This window comes from Platichthys flesus, chromosome 10 (assembly GCF_949316205.1).
Source record: "Platichthys flesus chromosome 10, fPlaFle2.1, whole genome shotgun sequence".
Taxonomy (NCBI): Eukaryota; Metazoa; Chordata; class Actinopteri; order Pleuronectiformes; family Pleuronectidae; genus Platichthys; species Platichthys flesus.
In genome coordinates, this window is record NC_084954.1 from 9,822,145 (window position 1) to 9,845,387 (window position 23,243).

The 23,243-nt window shown below is 42.9% G+C and overlaps 1 protein-coding gene across 3 annotated transcripts in view; it reads left to right on the top strand.

Annotated features, from left to right (window-relative positions):
- fancm (FA complementation group M) overlaps nucleotides 1-22,720 on the top strand; it is a 39,000-nt gene extending 16,280 nt beyond the window's left edge. The window contains exons 5-24 of one of the 3 annotated variants that reach the window (XM_062396834.1): nucleotides 4,372-4,503; nucleotides 4,845-4,977; nucleotides 5,117-5,209; nucleotides 5,417-5,521; nucleotides 6,646-6,818; nucleotides 7,220-7,426; nucleotides 7,516-7,756; nucleotides 7,852-8,000; nucleotides 8,456-8,620; nucleotides 15,433-17,284; nucleotides 17,402-17,490; nucleotides 18,123-18,188; nucleotides 18,378-18,497; nucleotides 18,718-18,883; nucleotides 19,029-19,132; nucleotides 19,226-19,728; nucleotides 19,800-19,887; nucleotides 20,438-20,780; nucleotides 21,718-22,012; nucleotides 22,094-22,720. In XM_062396834.1, coding sequence (XP_062252818.1) covers nucleotides 4,372-4,503; nucleotides 4,845-4,977; nucleotides 5,117-5,209; nucleotides 5,417-5,521; nucleotides 6,646-6,818; nucleotides 7,220-7,426; nucleotides 7,516-7,756; nucleotides 7,852-8,000; nucleotides 8,456-8,620; nucleotides 15,433-17,284; nucleotides 17,402-17,490; nucleotides 18,123-18,188; nucleotides 18,378-18,497; nucleotides 18,718-18,883; nucleotides 19,029-19,132; nucleotides 19,226-19,728; nucleotides 19,800-19,887; nucleotides 20,438-20,780; nucleotides 21,718-22,012; nucleotides 22,094-22,220 — 5,151 coding nt within the window. In that variant the 3' untranslated portion in view covers nucleotides 22,221-22,720. Of the gene's footprint in view, nucleotides 1-4,371; nucleotides 4,504-4,844; nucleotides 4,978-5,116; nucleotides 5,210-5,416; nucleotides 5,522-6,645; nucleotides 6,819-7,219; nucleotides 7,427-7,515; nucleotides 7,757-7,851; nucleotides 8,001-8,455; nucleotides 8,621-15,432; nucleotides 17,285-17,401; nucleotides 17,491-18,122; nucleotides 18,189-18,316; nucleotides 18,498-18,717; nucleotides 18,884-19,028; nucleotides 19,133-19,225; nucleotides 19,729-19,799; nucleotides 19,888-20,437; nucleotides 20,781-21,717; nucleotides 22,013-22,093 lie in introns of those variants that run through there. The other 2 variants (XM_062396835.1, XM_062396837.1) reach the window with 2 other exon arrangements.
- Nucleotides 22,721-23,243: the final 523 nt, after the last annotated feature.

The window sequence follows — 23,243 nt, forward strand, 5'->3', positions numbered from 1 at the left end:
TTTCATAGATAGTATCCTAATGTGAATGAAGATAAATAAATATTTTCCAGACAGATAATAATGAAACAAATCTGAACTTTTCCTCTAGGGGACAGACTGATCAGATCTGGGTCACTGCAACAGCCAACCACCATGTTGCACCCTTCAACATGCACGTAGAGGGAGGCTGTTATATAATACTGTGTGTGGGTTTGTGTTTGTGTTTGTGTTTTTGTTTGTGTGGGTGTATGTATGAATGTGTGTGTATGTTTGTGTGTATGTGTGGGAGTCTCCAATGTATGCCCACAATATATGTATATAAACATATACTCTTCAATGCTCTCCAGGGAGGTGGACCTAATGGCCCCCTGCATGGATGTATCCATCCACCTACATCACCGGGGGGTCGTCTTTGTCCTCATGTCTATTCCCTGTAAATCAACACAGGGACAGACAGTGGTTCCATTTTCATTCACTGCATTATTCTTGCAGCAGCAAAAGTTATCACATGATTTAACGTGATAAGATTTGAGATTCGAAATGAGACCCTTCATTTGAGCAAAGCAACCTGCTTTTCTGTCTATACCTGTATCCTTATACTGATAGCCAGGCAAGCTTGACCCCCCACCACAGACACATGCACACATGCACCATTTAGTCCTCCTGTGTTGTTTATACAGGAGGGAGAGTTCAGCTTAGTGTACTTTCAGTTATTAATAGCTGCCTACAAGCTTTTTCACTGATTCGCCACGTCACTTAGCTCCATGCCCCTCAACCAATCAGCTGCTGGCCCCTGCTGAGCATGCTCAAGTCGACGATGTTGTCATCTCCTCTCTCCTCTCCTCTCCTCTCCTCTCCTCTCCTCTCCTCTCCTCTCGATCATTCCGAACCCACATCATACCTCACCTTATTTGTGCAACAGTCTATTATCATAATTTTTACATTACCATTATTAGTGTTGACAAATACAAATTATAGCCTCATTCCCTGTAGTATTTGAAAGTGTTTCCCCCACCCACATAAGAAAACCAGATTAGCTGTACCACTTAGACACAGGCTTCTGTAATTCTTTACTGTGAAGGAGAAGCCATCAGTCCCTCTTCTGCAGCAAAAGGGCGTTCTTTACAGGGGGACGTTTTTTTTAATCCCATTCAAGAATAATTTAGTATTATCTTAAATTATGAATTATAAATAGTGATTATTACTAAGGTTTATAATGCGATTATTCACTTGTGAGAAATACTAATTTAAAAAGTATTGGTAGATGATGGGCAATGATTTACAAGCAAGACGAAGTACAAAAGCTCCCCAGGACGCGATCAATGCATTCCACAGGTGTCAATCAAAGTGTCAAAAACAAGTTAATACCAGTACAGAAAGAAATTGTAGTTGTAGCAGTGCACTGCACATTTTGTCATTTCATTCCAATTAGGCAAAAACCGCGACCTCACTAATCTGGCTGTGTATAATCTTATGATCTGGCCCTGAGCGGAGTGCTGTACACACTTTCCCGTATTGTGCACCACCTGTCAATTAACTAGCGAAAGAGGGATGAGGGTTACTTTGTTTTTGTTGAATTTCTTCGGACCCGCTTTGCACTTTGTAATGTTTCTTTTTTTTCTTCTCTCACTATGGAAATATTAATCACAACCATGAAGTTCATGTTTGCTGCGAACGGCACATTCAAGAAGATGCGCGCTTGAAGTCGTTGGGAAAGAATCCTTCACAATAATTTATTGGATCTGATACCTTCGCCATTTTGTTGTCTCTCTAATACTTTGCCTCAGATCAAATGCTTAATGGTCACAATTAATCTCCTAGCTGTTTCCAGGCTTTAAATGCTTATTTTTAGTTTTTCTGAAATGTCAAAGGAAAAAATAAATGGGAAATTTAAAGAGGCTGGTCGCTGTTCCGCTCTTTTTCATCTTCAGATTTCATTGCAATTCATCAAGTAGTTCAGTCTGAACCAGAGTTTTGGACGATGGAAAAATTACCCACATTACATTGGTGTCTCTAGTACCAGTCTGCCTCTGTGGCTCGAATGAAACCAGTTCAAGTATTTAAGAGAAATAGGATGAACACATAGTTTAAGACATTAAACCTGCTATGGTCATGTGTGAAATCGTCATTGTTTCAGTCCATGCTAATTTCGATTCAGCTCATCATTTTGCAGAGGAGGTAATTTATCACGTTGATTGCGTGATGAAGAGGCCGTGAGATAAACGTTTCCTTTCAGCAGCAGGGACTGTGGAACAGGTTTGAGGTGCATATGCTTGTTGCGTCACAGCTTTAAATTTACACTTCATTCTCCCATTTCAGCCATCCCCCTCAAACGTAACCACTATCAAACGTAACAGAACGTAAACGTATACAGTCATCCTCCTTTTTCCGATCGTTGTCTGTAGCCATTTTCTTTACAGAAGCCGTCAGTATTTCCCGGCAAAACACAAAAGACACAAAACCTGCACTTTGCCTGTCACAACCTATATTTGCTATTAGACACTGAAGTCCGGACATTTTCCCAAGATTTTCCAGAGGGGCAGTTTGTGAGAATACAAATTACAAGTCAGTCAGAGCTTTTCCCACCAGCCCCGTGGTCAAATGTGCAAGTGGGCGTGTTGAAGTCGTTTCTTAACAAACACGGATGCAAAACGGCAAAGATATTTTGGCGATAAGATTCGACGCCAGTGTTGTTGTAAACAACAAGTTCTTTCCTCAGGGGAATTATAACATCGTGTTCTGCCTCCTGCATGCTCAACCCAGATGACACTCCTTCCTGTGGTTGTGAATACGTCTCATGCTGCACCTTTTTAGAGTTCATGTCTGAAAAAAGCTTACGACTAAAACGTCACGTAATTGGCTTAGAGAGAGCACATCAATTGAAAAAGTAAGGAATAGAATAGAGGTCATATACGCAGCTTACATATCTATTGAAAGTGCTACTCGTTATAGCTCTTGGTTTTCCAATATCCATTTTGTTAAATAACTATTGCAGGTTCTTTACAAGGTCTCAATATCTCTGTCAGGAACATATTGATTCATATTAGAAATTTAATTAAAAAAACTAAATTTTTCTGTTTATATTCTAAAGCTTTGCTGTGCTATTTAAGTTAGTGAAGGTTCTCCATTGAAAACTGTTTAAATAAAGAAAAAACTTGAAATATTTAGAATAAAAACATTGCTCCTGTAGACTTGCTCCTGTAGAATTAGACTAAGCTCTAGTCAGTTCGTCACTCCTCACAATATATCTCATCTGGCAATCGCCTCAAGCGTTTTGTCTTCAGGCTTAAACCATATCATGTGTAATGAAAGGCTGAGCTAGGCAGACCATTTAGGGCTAGGTGATATAGCTGTTTATGTTTTCTGAAAGGTCAGTGGAATTAAACGTTGTTATGTAACTCCTGGCTTTTGACTTCATAAGCTCAGCGAGGTAAACTCCCATTTCACCTTGGAGAAACACACTCCGCAGATTCTACTTTTGATTATTGTCATTTGCTGTTCCACTGGTGATTGTGAAGGCGTTAGTGACAAATAGGATAACAACAGCTCCTTATCGACAACTCTTCACTCAAATTACCCATTTCTATTTACAATATATGTTTTATAGACAATTTCTAACTTTTATGAGATCTTAGTCTTGTTCCGCTTCTCCCCCTTCTTCTCCTTCTTCTCATTCTTCTCTCATTTCTTCTTCTTCTTCTTTCCTTCTTCTTCTTCGTTCTTCTTCTTCCTTCTTTTTCCATTTCTGCCTCATTTTCTTCCTCTTCTTCCTTTTTCCTCTTCTTCTGCTAATTAAGTTTTGAGTCCATTTCATAACACGATCACCATTGACAAATCAAAACAGCCAAATAGCCTCCTTCTTTTTTCAGAGCAGCCTTTTATTCTCTCTACTTATAGAGCAGCACTTCCACACAGCCCCAAATTGAAATTGTAATGACCCGTCCTCCCATTATCTGTGGTGCTGAGGATGAATAGATATTGCCATAATTGCCTGTTTGATAAACTGCTTCCATCTCTCCTGCCATTGTTAGGAAACAAGGACAGGGAAAGGAAAAGCAAAAAAGAAGAATCCAAAACATAATACTATTATGTGTTGGATAATAGCGTTATTCTGTTCCATCTGGCTGAAGTAAGACGTCTATTCAAGTCTGCCCTGGTCTCTTTACTAAGAAAGGAACACCTGGGAGTGTGTGTTTGTGTGCGCACTGTTTCAGTCTTATGTATTAAGGTGCTAGCTGCTCCGTATGATGCATTACCCCTAAACACAGGAAATGGCCAATTACTTACCTGTGATTGTGTGTGTGTGTGTGTCTCTGTGTGTGTTTGTCTATGTGTGTGTGTGTGTCTCTGTGTGTGTTTGTCTGTGTGTATGTGTGTGGCTCTTCCTGACAGGTGCTGGAGAAATTCATGTCTCGCCTGGTGCAGAACCGGGTGATGGCTCACAAGGACCTGAGGACTCTCAGCAAATACCAGCTCATCCTCGCCAGAGACCAGTTCCGCAAAAACCCACCCCCGCAAGTCAAGGCACGGACCTGTGGCTGCTTTATGATTGGCCAGTGTTAATATGACAAAATTTGTATTAAGTACCACTGGTTGGCTGTTTTAAATATGAATGACAGATTTTACTTAACTTACATCAGATGATACCATCATTTCAATATTATATATCATCTTAATTGCAAATGGAAATTTCAATTTGACTGCATTTTTAAATAGAGATGAAGGATAAAGGATGTTATTGTTACAGCTGGTACATGTACAGCTCCTATAACTTGAATAGTTTATTACTCCAGCTTGTTTGGCACATTTTTGACCTCGGCCTCACAGCGGTGACATGGACTCCCCTGACCTCTTGCTCTCCACAGGGTCCACAGCAGGGGATGCTGGAGGGCGACTTTGCCCTCTGCATCAGCTTGTACCACGGATACGAGCTGCTGATGCAGATGGGCCTGCGATCGCTCTTCTTCTACATCCAGGGAATCATAGACGGATCCAGAGGTCGGTGAATTAACCCCTGGGGTCATATTTGTGCTGTAATAGAAAACCCAGTTTCTTTTACCCTTGCCATTAGTGGCATTCATACACAATAATATACAGTGTATGATTTGTAACTCATGTTTGCGATGTTTGTTTTCAGAGATGTCCAGGGCGAGGAATGAGCTGCAGAGGACCCCCGCCTTCATGGACCTCTACCATGAGATGAAAGAGATGTTTGTGAAGCCGTCTGCTGGTACCTGAGCACTTATTCATATCCTATCTTTCCTATTTTGGAACTTTCCTTAATGGATGAGCCTGTGTTGTTGTTGCTTTAATCATAATGCCACGTTTCTCCCAATTTGAAAAGAAGAAAATGCTTCAATGTAGAAGTTGCTCTAGAGTTTATCTTTGAAGACACTTCCTCTTTTTGATTGACATCCTCTATGATTCATATGTCTAGGTCCAGATGAGCCGTTCATTTATAGTCACCCCAAACTGGAGAAACTGGAAGGGGTGGTGCTGCAGCATTTCAGACAGTGGGCTGAGAACTCAGCACACAATGATGGTAATTTACACGTTATAGGAGTAGTATGCCGTGACTCATCTACGGAATGATTGTTCTGAATGAGGTCTGAATTTGTAATTCTATTCATCCTCTGAATACAGCAAAGAAAAAGCATATAGCTTTGCACTGAAGTAGTTTAATCCTGTTCTTATGAATTATAGATGGAAAGTTGGGGTTTTATGTTTTTTTGTTCCTGGTAAATATACAGCACTGTGTTGTCCATACAATTTCTCACACTCAGATATGTGCAAACCCCTTGTCCAGAGTCCCTCTACACAAGCAAAAGCAGTGAAAATTAGATTAGATTTCTTTATTTATCCACACAATGGGGAAATTCACTTGTTACAGCAGTAATAGAAAAAACAGAATTAAAGTAACAGTGTCGAAGCACTGTAAAAAAAAAAGAAAGAGATCACAATATGTACACTTCTAAAACTACACATAATAAGAGTATGAAACAAACAACCTGCAAAAACAGACACTGTACAAAAGCAGGTGCTGGGGATAAAGTGGAATGATGTTAAGTGTTATTGTAATGAAAATAGAAAATATGAAACAGTAGTGACCATGATACAGAAAATAATTAAAAATAATTAGAAAGTAAGTGACCATAATATAAATAATACTACAAGATAGCATACAGGAAATATGAATATTGCAATGTAACCATTTTAAGTGACCATGATATAAATATAGATGTTAAGTGTTGAATATTATGATGTGAGAGGTTTAGTGGAGAAAAAGATAATAGACAGGGACTACAACATTATCAGGTGGTGTTGGTGTTGTAGAGCCTGACTGCAGCCGGGATGAAGGACCTGCGGAACCTCTCCTTCTTACACCGTGGGTGTAACAGTCTGCTGCTGAAGGAGCTGCTCTGGGACCCCACAATGATCCACAATATCCACAATAGAGTAATTTTTGTGCTGATATTCAACCTCATTTGGATCCTAAGCAAAAACCAAAACAAATTGATAAAAGTGTGTTCACCTCTTCTTTTAGAAATCTGTAGAGATTCACATATCAATAATTCCAGCCTCTGAATCAAACTGGCATATTGTGAATTCAAGCACCGTAACAAATCAGCCGTTTTCTGTTCCTGTGTCATTATTGTCCCGGTTCAGCTCTTGGGGCAGAGAGCACGCGGGTGATGATCTTCTCATCTTTCCGGGAAAGCGTGCAGGAGATCGCCGACATGTTGAACCGCCAGGCTCCGATGATCAAGGTCATGACCTTTATGGGCCAGGCCTCGGCTGGGAAGGGCGTCAAAGGCTTCACCCAGAAGGAGCAGTTGGAGGTACGGGATTCTGTGGCCCAAAACTGCAAAGTGATGTGTCACTGAGGTTACATCCATACAACTACATTTTCATAAAAGTGAATAAAGAATGGAAATACTTGAGGCTTCTTCTAGTTTAAATTATATATATATAATATATATTACAGTAGAAATTATTAATCATGATTTGTAATTTTAGCCAGCTCAGTTGGTTATGAAACTGTAAAATATATATATATATAGATTCTCTGTACACATGGTATGTACAACCTTCTCTGACTAAATAATGCAGGAATGGTGTTCATAATGTAAATGTGTGTCCTGCTGACTGCTGCACACACTTTAAAGTAGACCAGAAACTAAATGCGTCATTAAAAGGGCCTCTGTATTAATACTTTTGCATATATTGTCACGTGTTTTAGGTGGTGCACAGGTTCCGTCAGGGAGGCTTCAACACGCTGGTGTCGACCTGCGTGGGGGAAGAGGGGCTGGACATCGGAGAGGTGGACCTCATCGTTTGCTTCGATGCGCAGAAGAGTCCCATTCGCCTTGTGCAGCGAATGGGACGTACCGGCCGTAAGCGGCAGGGACGCATTGTTGTCATCCTGGCTGAAGGACGCGAGGAGAGAGTGAGTGTGATCCTGGATTGAATGGAATTTGCCCCGTCTCACAAACAATTCCACAAAACGACCGCTATTTGAACTTTTCTTTCCCTCAGACGTACAACCAGAGCCAGAGCAACAAGCGCAGTGTGCACAAGTCCATCACTGGCAACCACAGTGGGTTTCACATGTATCCCAACAGTCCCCGCATGCTGCCAGACGGAGTGCACCCCACCCTGCACAAGATGCACATCACCTGTGGCCAGTTTGACCCCAAGGAGAGCAGCAGGGCGTCTGTCGGGGGTCGACGGTCCCACTGTGAGAGACAGACCTCCCTCATACACCCTCGGAACTTATGTAAGCAGCAAGGCAGGGGTGCATACTATTTAGATTATTCGGAATGGAAAAAGAGAAAAACTGATGTCTGAGATTATGTGTGTCCAATATTCTAGTTCGACAGAGCAGGGCACCATCTGACGGGTTTCTGAGCAGTTCGGAATATTCCCTGTGGGCGTCCACCATGAGGCTGCAGGATGATGAAGCTCATCCAACCCTGAAGCAGTCGCACTTCCTGTCCATACCCAGTGATCTACCCCCTCAGGTTTTCTTTCTTTTTGAATTTCTGTTTGTTTCTGTCTTAGAGGTAGGGAAGACAATGTAGATTAAGATAACTTTAGATAAGATCAGAATTACTTTTTACTTAAACAGTGCCTGTTCCAAACCGGCCGGTCTTGATATATGTGAGCCACAGACAGAAATTTCTGGAAGAAGGATTAGGCGTTTGTTTGCACCCTTCGTATGAAGCATCCCTAAATCAATCATACTGTGGTTCCAGTTTTCAGCAGTATGTGGAGGCTGCCCCTGAATTTGCCATTACATCAGTGAGAAAAAATCTTCATCCCTAATTGGAAAATGACATATGGAAATGTCAGTAGTTTAAAAGTATCTGCAGGAACCCTGCCATCCTCCCGTCTGTGTGTCATCCATTAGTGGCTTGAGAATAACACTGCTATTTCTCTAACATCTCCTATTTTTTTGCAATTTTATTTCCCGCAGGAGGAACGTGACAAAAGTGGCGCCCCGTCCAGAGAGCTGTCTTTGTGGGAATGGAGACACTGGCAGCACAAAGTCTTGCCCACCCATGTGGTCGATCACTCCCTCCGCTGCCGCCACTTCATCCAGGTGATGGAGCTCGTGGACGGCATGAAGGAGGAGAACGAGGTGAGCAGAGGAGACGCTAGTTGAGGCAGAAGTGAATGACAAAAATATATCCGAAGTTAAGCCCGGAGTGCGTCATCAGGTTAATAAGTTAACCAGATGACAGTGTAACCAGTTCTTAAGGCTGTAGACCAGTTCACCAAAGTTCCCTGGTGTTCGCCAAATGGTTTGAAAAAGAAAAGGCTTCAAACATCTCTCGCTTGGGTTTGCAAAAGAAAGAAAGTACTTGTGTTGGGCAAGGGAGAACCAAACCTAATAAAGTCACTCGGCTAAAAGGAGTCAGCTGAGGTGCATGTGAAAATATGATTGTGGTTTGTGTTTAGTTATTACATTCATCATTTTGACCTGGAAGGCAAATTCCTCACATGAAAAACAGGCTCCATGGCGGAATTGTGGTTTTGGTAAAAATATAAAAAAATACTACTTGTATTCAGTAGTGTGCTTCCAGGAGGATCCTCCTTCAGTTTCCTTCTAAACTCGATTTAAAAAATAACTCTTTATCTTTTGAATCCTATCAATGATCATTTTCGTGGCAAACTTTACTTTTGTATAGACGCTAACTAGTTTTTCTTCTTTCGTCTCTTTTTTCATCTCGTGATTCATCAGTTCTTTTTTCTTCTGTCTGCTTACCTAGCTCGGTTCATGGTCTTAGCCATCTTGTTTTCTGTAGTTGTTTGTGTGGATTTGTTATAATAGCAAGGTTATCAGATCTATAGATCAGCAGTGCAACAACGCTGTTGCTATGGTGCGGTTTAGTAATATCTAACCACAAGGCCCCCTTGTCTCACCATCTGCTCCTTAACGAGATTGCTATCAGTAAGACCCTTGAATTCGTCTAAATCCTCGAAATTGGGTCTGAGATTATGGTAAAACTGCCGATTGGCTGAACTTTCGAGAGAGTTCTTATTACAATTTTTTTTCCCACTGTGAGTCTTACCATGCAAGGGAAAGAAGTGAATTAGCCCACCTTAAAAAAAAAAACAGGATTACAAGGCGAGATGACAGCCAACGTCTCACATGCCTCTGTGGATTAATTCAGGTCATGAATATACCAGTGAACCAAACCGTGCTAAGTTTGAAAAACAACAACATTACTCCGTGTTCCGAAAGAATCATGTAACACCCCTGGTCCAGGATCAGACAGACGCACATTAAAGGACCGGTCGGTGTCAGAGTCTCTGTCGGAGTCTGTATCCTCCTCACTGCTCCTCTGACCTGTGATCACTTTAGCCTTGAACAATAAACACTGATCACAAGTTATTAGGACACGTTCAGGACTGACATTTACTTTGTGTTTGTTTGATTCGCTCCAGAGTTTACGAGACACATGTTTAAACCTGCCACACGACACAAGATGTGACGAGCACATTCAGGAAATCCGGGGTTAAAGTGACAAAACGATCCAGAGACATGATCGGACATCAGCAATGAATAACTAAATACATGCGATTATCTGTTGTGTGTAAAGAGTGAGCACAGATGGCATAAGTAAACAAAACCATTGCAGTTTATTAAATATTTTTGCAGAGTTTTAATATAATAATTAGTCATCTAGTTAAAAGGATGTGTGTGTTTACCTTTTCCAGGACAGACAGTCCTTCATCATTTGTTCGTACGCATGATAGGTAAGAAGAAATGAATGTATCCGAGATTTGTGCGTCAAACTTTTGTACGCAAAGTTTAAGCTAAGTACAGAGCAGCACTTTCCATACAACCAATGTCAAATTAAAGCACTTTCCAGAATAAAAGCAATAAAAACAATATATATCTTGTCCGCACCCCTCCACCCACCCTCATGGCAGCACGGAGCAAAACAATAACAACAGGAACTGAGGAAATGCTATTGTAAGTCTCATAAAATTGCAAAGAGGAAATACCGAAGGCAGGTAAACAAAGAGACCAGAAGGAATGGAGATGAAATACTAAGAGAGAAAAGAAAATTATAAAGATGAAATAATACACATTACCAAAACATACTTTTGAACACAGGGTAAATGGTTTAAAATGATCATGTTTATTATTCAACATTTCCAGGCAAAAGCCCTTGTTTCATTTTTTTTATAGATAACCAAGTCTGCTTTGGTCTTTGTCTTTTCTTTATTTCAGTATTTTTTTTAGAGCCTGTTGATTTTTATCTGAAAAGTTAAAAAATAAGCTCACTAAACAAATTTGTCGGCTCCTTCGTTGTCTTTTCCCTGAATTTGACAAACCCACAATCCTGCAAAAAAACTAGTATAATTTAAAGTCCTGGTTTTATGAACATTAATTTTCCATCCAGTGCCAGTTTGGAGCCGTTTATGCCCCCATGTCCCACATTCATCTGCGCCATATCAGGCCCAGCTCATAGTTGCTCGACCTGTATTCGCCAACAGACGTTCTGACCTTTTCCTCCAAAAACCTCAGTGGGAAAAAAGAAACAAAAAAATCAAGTTGCTAAATTAAAGCCGCAATTTTTTTATTTCTTTTTATCTTACACACACCACCGCACGCATCCTCATTTTAGGGTCGTTTTGTGTGTCGAGGAGGGTTCAAAACCGTGCCGTGTTCTTCACTATGCCGCCGCTCGGCCGGTCTGATGAGGAGACACATGGCGGGCACCTCCTCCTGCGATTATGTAACGTTTCTCTGAACTGTTACATAAATCCAGGAAGCTGGAAGTAGGTCAGGCTGTAATGACCTAGATGTAAACTGTGCGAGGCTGACGTGTGGTGGGCCGCAGATCAGGAGCTGCTGTAAAACAAATAAAACAAATAGTAGAGGAAGACAAATACAAAGTAGCTTGTTAGGAATGAATGAAGCCCAGCTGTAGGGTTTTTCATTTTCAAATGGATGTTTCACATATTTTCATGTTAGAAAAGGAATAAGATTGTGCTCGAGTTGTTTAAAGTGCCAAATAAAGAAAGCACTTTACTGCTTATATTTGACGCTAGATTCACTGTTGGAATATCAACATTAAACAAAGAAAGAAACTTCCGCTGAGTTATGATTCATTTATTTTACTCTGGAAAAATAAAACAAATATCATAGAAAGTTGCGTCATTGTGGATTCTCCTTTCATCCTAGAATTGTTTAGTTATACTCAGATTCAAGGGAATCCTTCTGATTGATAAAGCCAAAATTCAGATGTGATTTCACACTGTTGGCAGACAGTAAACGATTCCACCGTGTAACGTCTTCATAGCAACTGTTATCAAAATGCCTCAGTGACTGGTAGGGGAGCATCGTTCGAAATTTGTGCGGCTGTCGCTGCCGGTCGATCCGTGCACAGAGAACACGCCGGTAATTTTCGACCTGTGCCGGAGCATGTTTTGAAACAAACTCAAGCAGACTGATTAATAAAGATGAGCTCTTCTTTGTACGTGTGCATGAGCATCAAATCCGTGTAATTGTTTTGATGCAGTGAGATAATCAGCGAAGAGAAGTGTTCACTTTGCTGCCTCCTTCTCAGGCAGACTGAACAACATGAAATCACCTGTCTCTCCAGGCATCCTGCCCCCGTCATTGAGTTTATTTCGGTCTGCCCCATCTCTAGATCTACAGACTCAATCTGATCATTAATGAATTATGTGTGGTAAAGATTAGAGTGAATTTACTTTATTTTTCAGCAATAAAAAATAAAATGTCTTTCAGGAAAGGACGATGGTGATGGATTCACTCCAAAGCTCAATGTCTCTGAATCCGTAAATTCCTAAAAGCCTGTGTTCCATTTTCCATTTGGATTTTGACATTTAAAGTACGTGCAGAGCAACTTGGTCTTTGTGGAGAGCGGACGGCTATGAGCAAAGCTGTGTCTGAGGGTCACAGGAGTTTTCAGGATTGGTTTTAAGATGGATTACCAAAAAAAAAACAGTGATTTATTTCTCAGCTGTAGGGTAAACACAATATTTTACAAGTGCAGTCAAGATGCATCAGAGAGAGCATGAGACATTTTGTGAGAGCTGTGAATGAAGTACCCGACCTACCTACTTCTTTGTCTTTAAACCATGAGAAACACCCGGTTATGACGGCAACACTGCAACACAAACTTTTTACGTGCACTAAACATTTTTTTGCTCCATCATTCAAACCTCGCCTCACCTCAGTTGAGTATGTGTTCCGCGGCCTGTATTGACTGACTGCAGCGAGTTGCAGCCCAGCAATTATCCAATATTTTCCTAGTAATTAAGGCCAATTTTCTTGATTGACATTGGAACTTGTCACGCAGGTAAAACAACATGTTCCTGGAAACATTGAGAGGGCTCTGCATAATTTAAGTAACCCAGAAAGCAAGCGTACAGTGAGTGATTTAAACAGACGGTGTAAACGGTGTCAAAATTCAGAACCTAGGTCTGGAAGATAGACGTTGAAATAAATAAACAATATAGGTATAATAATTATGGGTTTATTTACGGATGCTTCTTTTGATTAAAATAATAATTAAAGACACAGTGCTGTAATTAAATAAATAAAGTGTAATGATCTTCCAAAGAAAATACAATTTCTGTGTGAACATTTTTGTAATTTACGTGATCAATGAATACAGTTTGGGACTTGGAAAGTGCAAACACTCCTGTCAACAGATCAATATCTTTCAAATGAAAAGCTAAGAAAAATACAAATTAAAATATTGTATATAACAAAAAAGTGGGAGTAATGAATGTTTTTCCTCAGAAATTGATAAAATAGAGATTCTTAATGTAAACTATTCTAACTTATTTTTTATCCTGCTTAATAATTATCAGATTATGTTTCATACACACATACATTTGGAAACAAGACGACAAACCTCTCCTTTAATCTCCCTGTACTTATTAGCTGTTGTATGAGAATTTTTGAATTGATATGATTTCTGAAGATGACTGCAGGTGTGTTTGCTTTCTTATATTTTCTAGCATATTTCGGTGTAATATGAACTAAAGCCACAGACCAATTAAAACCCCCCTGCGGAATATTTTCAAATAGGAACCCAGAATTTTGAAATGTAAACAGCCATATTTCAGAGGAAAGTATTCAGTCCCTTGCTGGAGCTGCTGAGTGTCTGCAGCTCTCGTGCTTTGGCTGCAGCTGCGACGCCTTCAGGGTTTTAATGATCTCCTGCAGGCGGGTTTGTCTCAAGAAAAATAATTCAATTAAAGGATTAAAGGAAGACGCCCGGCAGACAAATATAATAATTGCTTTCACTTCTGACTGTTGATGTGTGTGTGTGTAACCCTGATTACACAGAAACTACCAAACTAAATGCCAAGAAACTTGGTGGAGGGAGGGAGCCTTGGTATGAGGAGAATATTACACAGGTCTTTTTTTTTATTTTTTACACTACGACTAAGTTTTATGACAAATAAATGATTTATGTTATGAGAACACTTTCTTTATATTTGTTCTACATACTGGGCAATTTTTTGTCCTTGGCAGATCCATCTTTTAAATGGTGAACAATTTAAAGCGGTTTCTGGTATTTTGGCAAATACTACCTGGATCACAACAGAGTGCTAATTCTAACAATTAGGTTTGTAATTTAGGGAACTTAGGGAACCTCATCTCAAGCGGACGAAAATGAGATGAGGTTGTAATTTAAGAAAAATCCCTATTCCCTGGTGTGGTCCTTAAGTAAAAGTTGTAGGGGTTGTGTGTTCGCGATGACAACAGCTGTTGTTAGTTGTGTTGAACCTTTAGGTGCCCGTGTGTTTCTTTCTGGGTCAAAGTGCACCACACTGCTCAGTGTGTTTAGTGGATGAGAATGTGAGTATTGCAAAATGAGGTTTGCAAAATATGACTGTTATTTGCTAAGTGTCTCTAACCAGATCAGCCGTGTTTAGAGTTGAACAACTTTGTGATGATTCGATAAAGTCGTTTCGGCAGTTGACAGTTTTTGCTCAGACAACGGGGTGTAGTGTTTTGGCGATTCAGAAAAACTGAAACACAGATCAACGATCAATCTGTTGTGTAAAGACACAGCGAGGGCCTTACCAGCTCCATCTGGATCAAATGGCACGGATGGCCTGTCGTCAGTTTTATAATAGTGTTACAAGGAAAAGGGGAAACCTTTAACTCTCTTGTGTGACCTAGGACAAATCTCCTCACTGCAAGATGGTCTTTTACGCACAGTTTCTCATTTTTAGCAACTCCAGGGGCCATTTGTTCACATTTAAACCATGCCCGCTCAAGTATGAAGCTTTATGTAATACCGTGAAATAAGGGCTTGTCTCAGTCCTGGTTATCACCCTCTGCTGAGACAAAACCACTATTTTGCTCTCCAATGCACACTCTAATTCTACCCCAGGTCTTTTATTTGCTCATGGAGCGTCTTCCACCTGCTGCTCACAGGTTCGATGACACCCTGCTGGCCCAAGAAGGACACCACTTTCAATCATTTCCAGGTCAAATGTTCTGTTGGCTGGTTGCGATGTGTATCCGCTCGAGACAAAGCTAGAGAGATTACATGATTTTTTTTTTCTAGTTTGTTTTCCCATAGTTTTAATGTCTAATAAAGCTGTGTTCCTGGGGAACTTTGAACAACATCTAATTGTAACAGGACAAAGTCTGTTTTCTTCCATGCTTTACCAAAACTAATTCGGGCAATCAGACTGGTACGTGCCCCACGTGTGGCTGCCATGTGACGTCTCTTCATTGGACACTTCTGATTATATTACAGTTTGATTGGGGAATTGGCCGGACTGATCATCACAGCTGACCGAACAGGCTGGCATGGATGATTGCAGCTCCTCGACCTTGGTTCTCCTTCTGTTAGATCTTTCCTTGTATAACTCCATCTGTGTTTGTGTGTGTGTGTCTGTGTGTTTGTGTGTGTGTGTGTGTGTGTGTGTGTTTGTATTCAGGGGGAGTGCCATTACGAACAGGAGCTTCTTCCTTACCTCCACGATGCCAACACAGGTGGTGACATTAGAAAAGGACAGAAGAAGCAGAAGAGTGTAAAGACCAGCGTTAAAAAACTCAAACCGCCTCAATCGACATCACCTGATCTGGAATGTATCGAGGAAGTCGAGAGCGACTTCACAGATCACCCCGGGCCTGACGCTGTTTGTCCTCTCCCTTCGATGAATGACTGTCCAGAAGCTGACCTGGACCAAGACTGTGTCATCATTAAAGAAGGTGTCGTAAATTCAGACACTAGTTCCCAGCTGAGTACAAACATTGATGAGGAAGATGTTGAGCTTGAGGCCATGTTCTACCTTCCGAAGTGGGATTCAGCTCCTCCTCCCTCCTCGGCTGAGCTCCGGCCGGGGCCATGTGAGAGTCTGAAGGTCATCCTGGCCAACGTAGCAGAGCTCCTCTCTCGACCCCCTTTATGGCCGCCTGCGGGGTTAGAGGCCGATGTGTTAGCTCCGTCACCTCCTCCCTCTCATCAGCAGCTTCATCAGCCATTTCATGTCAGCTTTACTCTGGATATAGACGACGACGAAGACGATGAAATGATGATGAGCGATGAGGACGGTGCCGACAATGCCTCTCCGAGGACGGTCTCATTCCAGCATCCAGCAGGTGAGGAGGACAGTAAAAGGCGCAGTGATCCGCCTCATCAGGAGCAGCCGCCTGTTCGTGAAGCCGCCAGCAGTCCCACCTGGGATGAGGTGTTTGGGGAGGAAGAAGAGAACATGGAGGCAGACGATGAAATGAACAATAACTTCAAGAAGCACCAGATTGGCGAGGAAGCTGAGAAGAGCAGGGACATAGCGAATAACTCTGGCGACACGGGCGAGGAAAAGGTCAGCTGTGAAAATGAGAGGACTGAGGAAACGCCACGCTCGACGGCTGGAGGTGTGAGCGTCGACGGGGCCCCTCGGTGCAGCCCTCACATGGACGACAGCATGGATCTGTTTGGGGACGACGAAGCCTTCCTGCAAATGACCATCCCCGACATCCCCACTCCTGGCGTCACACCCAGGAGGTCCACCTGTGCCGGAGACTTTGCCGACGGCATAGGAAGGAAGTCTGACGCGTCACAAATGCAGAACACAACAGACCTGTTTAGCACGGTGCCAGCAGCAGACGGCAGACAAAGATCACACACAATGCAAACGGATGATTTAGAATGCAATAAGCACTTTACGCATACTCTGCATGCCAAGCTAAAAAGTCATGATGCAGCCGCTTGTAGCAAAAGAGATAAGATCATTTCAGATCACTGCACATCTCCCACAGTGCAGCAAAACGCTGAGTCATGCGATGGGTCCCATGACTACTTTTCTGTCAACTTTGACCTTGGTTATTCCATGGAGGACTCGGAAGACGAAGCAGACGTAGAGGCCGTCCCTGCCTCGTGTACGCTGTCCTCTCCAGAGCCCAGAAAGCAGGCAGCTGACTCCCCAGCGCCGTTGTCGGCCGCTTCGAACTCCTCCACTCCCTATAACAGCTTCAGGGCACAGAGAATCCCCGCACAGTGCCGTGAATCTAAACTCTCCACGCCCCGAAGGTTCTCAATGCAGAGGGACAGAGAAATGTCGCCGCTTCTGACGTTTAGGAGTGGCGCACTCCCCTCTCCCATCGCATCACTGGGAGCGAGGAGGACGCTCGTGCCCGGTCCATTCAGGCCTCAGGCGCCCTCTTTGCTCTCCAGCTCCAGACATGGACGACCGGCGGGTTGCACCGCCGAGGTCCAAGGAGGGTCAGGCACGGAGAACAAGTCACTTCACGAATCGATTTTGGTGTCTGACTCACCCCCTCATCCAGGTTGGTTTATCCTCCAAAACCATGATTCACGAACATTGATTTATTTGTATTTAATCTTTTAGTTTTGTAAGCCTGGTGTCAATGTCCCTGCATTTCCCTGTGTCTCACTTTTCTCAGAGGGATCCAACAGTGACAGTGAAGAGGAAGTTGTGGTTCTTAAAAGAAGACATCAGAATGTATTCAACAACTTGTCGTCCCCAGAAGTGGTTAGCAAGGCCTCATAATTTCTATTTTATTTGATCTTATTTTGAATGATGTAGGTAGGTCAGTTCATGTGTTTGCTATTATTCAGTCTATAACCATTTTGTTATTGTAAAAAAAAGAATTCAAATCAGTTTCTTGTATCCTGCATTGTGTGACCTTTTTCTAAATACCTGTCTGACCGACCTTGTCTAAAATCCAAAGATAGCCAGTTTTCTAATAAATTTAGAAGATCACACATTTAATTTGCCAAAATAATTACATTTTTTATCAGTTCCGATTAAACTGTGGCTCTTTTTGATTTTTGCTCGGCCTTTAATGTCAACAACACACGATCACACGTTGGTAATCATTAGCTCGACTCATCCGTGTGATGCCACAAAAAAACCGCAGCCTAGACAGGAGGTATCTGATTCAGACGGCCCAGGCTGCCGCTGTCCATCATTTCAAAAGGTACATGCAGTTGTCATGGCAACCAGTCTGCAAGAAGTAATGTGACTGAAATGTCACAGCAAAAAAAAATGATCCTCATTAAAGTAGAAAGAGAAGCATTCTTATGATCAACAGTGATAAACGTGCTTTGTTCGAGATGTAAGAAAATGTATGTATGTATGTGATAAAGTTTTTTCTCTCTTAGTCCAAGATCAGTGACGTGGACTCTCCGGTGGTCGTGAACAGGAAACGTGCAGCTCCCCTTAACACTGTGAGAGTTTCTTAATTAGTATGAAAAATGTTCCACGCTGTTCCACGTATCCGACTCAGCTGATTTGATCAATTCCTTTCAATCCACGTATTACCTCCTCAATATTTTCTGCACGTCCTCATATGCAGCATCACAAAGCATTCACCGTGCCCAGTACTGGACTAATTGGCTCCGCTCCTTGTCCTCCAGTCGAGTGAAGCAGAGGGCGAAGCTGCGTCTGATGATGACTTCCAGAGCGAGAACGTGTTTGCACGCAGAACCCCAGCGCAGGGAGGCGAGAGGAAACGAGTCAGACGGGCTGAAGCCAAGGTCCGTGCAGCCACAGGTGGCTCGGTGTGAAGCTATGATCAGAATCTGAAGCTCCTCATTTCCCCTCAGCTCCATGCAGCGAGTGACACGTTTTCTGGCTCCATTATTAAGCCCAGACCTTGTGTCTTTTTCAAAATACAGTCACAGCAAAGTTTCTGACGTTATTTGTATATCTGTTGACACCTCCAGCATTCACATTTTCCCTTGTTTCTTTTTTCAGCAGGCCGCGTGTCGAAAAGGGCGTCAGTTCCTGCAGGAAGAAGCGGAGCTGTCGGGGGATGAGGAGGGGGCGGACGTGTCGTCTGATGAAGAGGATGGAGAGGACCAGAACCAGTCTCTTGATGGATTTGTGGTCGACAACACACACTTCTCCCAGGGACTGAATGGTACTGCACCAATGAATGGGCCTTCGCTGTAACTGTAGTGGATTATTCAAATCAGATTCCCTGAGCCGTGTCTGAGGGCTTAAGGAAGCTGTTGGAGTCCTGCTGTGACATTTTACACTTCCTGTCTATCCTCCTTTAATATCAGACTCAGAGATGCATGGGGTTTACCTGAAGTCAGTGAGAAGCCCTGCAGTCCACGGCAAGTTCAAAATGTCTTACAGAACCCATCGCACTGACATCTTCTCCCAGGTATACCTCATATTTTATACCCAGCTTCTCTTTACTCAATGCAGTTACAAATCTCCAAACAAACAATCTATGTCCCTGACCTCTTCTGCCCAGGTGCCTGAGTTGGATGAAACGTATGCCGAGGACAGCTTCGTGGTCGGCAGTGAGGTGGAGGAGGTGGAGAGCAGCGAGGAAGAGGAAGAGGCCGAGGACGTCCAGCTCATGCCTGAGGACTCGTACGTGGACGGCAGGAGGCAGTACGCCACCAGGCGGCGTGTTCTACTGCACAACGTCAGAGCGAGAGCCAGACCCGGCGGAAAGACCGCGGCCGAAGCTTCTTCAGAGCAGACAGCTGAGGAGAAAACCAAGCGTTCCCGGATCATACGCGTGAATGATTCCAGTGACGAGGAGACGGGTGAAGTTAGCGGAGAGAGTCGTACAGCAGGGGGCAGTGTTGCTGTCACCTCGCGGCAAAAAGCCGCACAGCCGGAGGCCAGCAGGCATCACCATCGGCAGCAGAAAGCCCCCCCCTCCTCGTCGTCAACCATAGCATCCAAGGTCTCACTGTTGAGTAAAGGACGAAGGAGCACCGAGAGTGAACAACAGCTTAATGAGAGGTATGGAAACCGTTTGATAGCTGCAAAGATCAGTTAGCAGCCATTAGAGAATTGCTTGTGCTTTCCTGCAGGTGTCGCCAGAGGTTAGAGAACCAGCATCTCCTCTCTGATGAGCTCGACTTTGAGAAGTCAGTGTTAACCTCCAAGAATACACCCAAGGTAAAAGCAGACAAAATTAAACGTTTACCACAGATTGTAAATAAAGATGGACGACACGTTTCCACTTCCTCCCATTATCCATAAATTAAGCCAAAATATCCTGACTGAGGACGCTGCCATCTTGCGCACTTTGAGCCAGAATAGGCGAGGGAGCGATCGGGCTATGGAGCCGCGGTAGTGAGCTCCTGTAAGTAGACGCGCTCCATAAATCATGAGACTGTCTCAGTTGTCAATCATGATGTTTCATCTCGCTTTTATAGCATCAAATAAATAATTCAAACCAAAATTACTGGAAAAATGAAAACTTGAAGATCAGTGTGATATGAACCACTTGAATTGAAGGAACGAAACTTTGAGAAAAACTGATTTGACTTATACTTTTTAGTTTCATCCATGTCCCATCCAAAACAGATGGTGAGCGCCTTTGGCTTTGCTTTGGGGCAGCTGTCATGTCGTCAATCTCTATATGCAGTCTATGATAAACACACCTGTCCTTAGGGTCACACATGTGGGAAAGATGTAAATATCTACATTTGATTTCCTTATCCAGGCCCCATCCAGCACCTCCTCAGCGCCTCAGTCCCGGGGGGGTGCATCTATCAGCCAGGCCCCTGCTCCTCCCGGGTCTGTTTGCATTCTGGTGGACAGTCGCTGCCTCAGTACCGGAGTGGAGTTGATGACCAGCCTGCGTCAGCGCCACGCGGCCACCGTCCACGTCTGCTCACTGGATGGCAGCTACTTCATCGTCAGCAACCGCACGGCGGTGGAGAGGCACAGCCAGTCGGATCTGGCAGCCATGCAGAACCGGAAGCGATTGGTCGAAAGAGTGAACGGCTTACTGGGATTGTTTGAGCGTGTTTGTCTGATTGTGGAGAAGGACCGAAGTAAGCCAGGTCAGTTTGTGTTTTAATACTATATAATATAATATATTCCTTTTAAAAAATCTGCCCCGTACTGTGTATTTTCAGGCTTTCTTCATGGTTTTTTTGAGATAGTATATGAAAGCATGTACGCCTACACTTGATTCTATCCACTCCAGAAATCAAGGAATGCCAGCTGAGGCTCCCTCAGACGTATTACTCACTTCCCTTCTTCTTGAGGAATAAAGGGCCTTAGTCAAAAACGTTTTCCGAGCGTCTCAACTGCTGTGTGGACATTTGATATCTTCTTTTATTAATGGCCAACTAAATGTTTAAAACACAAGTTGATATGCTTTTCTATCAAGAGTTAGTTGAAAAGATTTACACAACTCTCGTTTACTTTTACGAAATATGAAGCTCAGCTCTTGTTTGTTTCGTCTGTTTAAATACGCAGGTGTAGCTGTGACGGTTTGTGGTGTTATGGGATTTTTAATCCTGTTTTCTTAGCCAATGGTCTCCTTCAAAGCCTCACAGTCCGGGACATGACTCGCCATAGAACCACAACATTAAGTTTACATTTTTGTACAAATAGAAGAAAAACGAAATTGAATACGCGAAACAGTGAGTTGATGAGGTACCGATGGGCAGATGCTGTTACAATCAGACGGAGCCAGACTAGCTGTTATCCCCCGTTTCCGGGCCTGATGCTATGCTAAGCTAACTAGCATCGGGCTCAAGCTTCGTATCAAACACACACATATATGAGTGAGGTATCAATCATCTCATCTAAATGTCAACAAGACCAAAAACTGTTCGAGCTATTAAATAAAGTAGCTTATTCCACAAATTTACACAAACGCAGTACTGAGAAAGTACATGTTTGATACCCACGCGTGGAAAGATGAATAAATGAATTAGTACGTGGTAAAATGATTGTTTCTCATCTGTATGATACCTGTCGCTGTCCCAGGTGAAGCGTCACGTCCGTTTCAGCGTACACGTTTCTATGACGGCACGTTAGCGGGGCTGGTGCGCACCGGCGTTCGCCTGCTGTGGAGCGCCGGCGCCGAGGAGAGCGCCGGCCTGCTGGCGGACCTGGCTCGGCTGGAGCAGCGTAAAGGTCAGGGCATCAGTGTACCGCTGGAGGTCAGAGGGCAGCACAAGCAGCAAGCCCTGCAACTGTACCTGAGCCTGCCCTCCGTCAGCTTCGTCCACGCTCTGAACATGAGCCACAACTTCAGCTCCGTCGCACAGCTGATGAACAGGTAAATGAAGAGCGTGTTTATCCATCGTGATGCCCTCTTGTCCTTCTGGTTTACTCATCAGAACATCTCCTCTTATTGCAGCTCCGTGGAAGCCATACAGAAAGGAGGCTGTATGAGCACGTCCAGAGCTGAGGAGATCTACCGCTTCCTGCGCTACCCTTGTGACACCTTCCTCATGAACGCATCAAAAGCAGGAAAAACAAGTTAGCGGCCTGGGGGGAGGGAGACTGTGGGAAAACCTTGACTGAAAACCATCTCCATCATTAATCACCATCAAGCTCCTTCCTGCTTCTCCACCTCGTACATCAGCTTCCCTTTCGACCGTAGTAGCTCAGTACTCACCAGGGACCGGAGGACACCAGTAACTCGGCTGCGTACAGTAGCTGCTTTATCTGTGGTTGGGTCTGAGTGAGAGATGAGCCTCAGGGAAATGACTCAACATTTTTGCACATGAACTTGAAGGGGAACCCCGCTCCACTTTATATATATTTATAACTTTGTATAACACAAAGGGACATACATAAAGCACACTGTCTCTTTTATGTTGTCGTACTGGCAGTCCTCCTGTCAGGCGGTTTGAGGAACCACTGTGATCATAGGAAAAAAAAGTCTGCATCTGACACTTGAATAACTTATTGTTTTTGTCAAAATAATGGACACGTACAGATATTATGTTGAATTTGTTAAATAAACAGTGATATTTTTGTATGCGATTGTGTTGTTATTCTTGAAATATGAATGAAAGAACAAAACTGAGTCAAACCTGTGATATAACCACTACTACAGTCCAGCCCTTTGTTACCTCATTCAAGAACGTTGTGGTTTAAGGGGTGTTTGTTACATTTCTTTGCAGGATTACGCACAAACTACTGAACTGATGGGCAAGAACAAAAGTAAAACCCATCTAATTTTGGAGGGAATCCGCATCAGAGGGGAAATCCAGTAATCTTTTTTCTCATTTCTTTTCCATGTGGTAAGATGTTCTTCTTGTCGTATTCACTCTCTGGGCACCAATCTAGTTAGTTTGTCTGGTAGTTAGCTGGATTGCTTAAAAAATATTGGATGGAAGGATGTGGAGTCAGGAAAGAACCCAATACATTTTGATTGGGATTGGATTCAGGGGGCAAATCCATTTCTTTAACATTGCAATGTTGAGTTCTCAGAGAAAAATGCATTTTGCATTTGGTGCAGATCCAAATAAGAACTCATTCAAATATAGGGACTGGGTGGA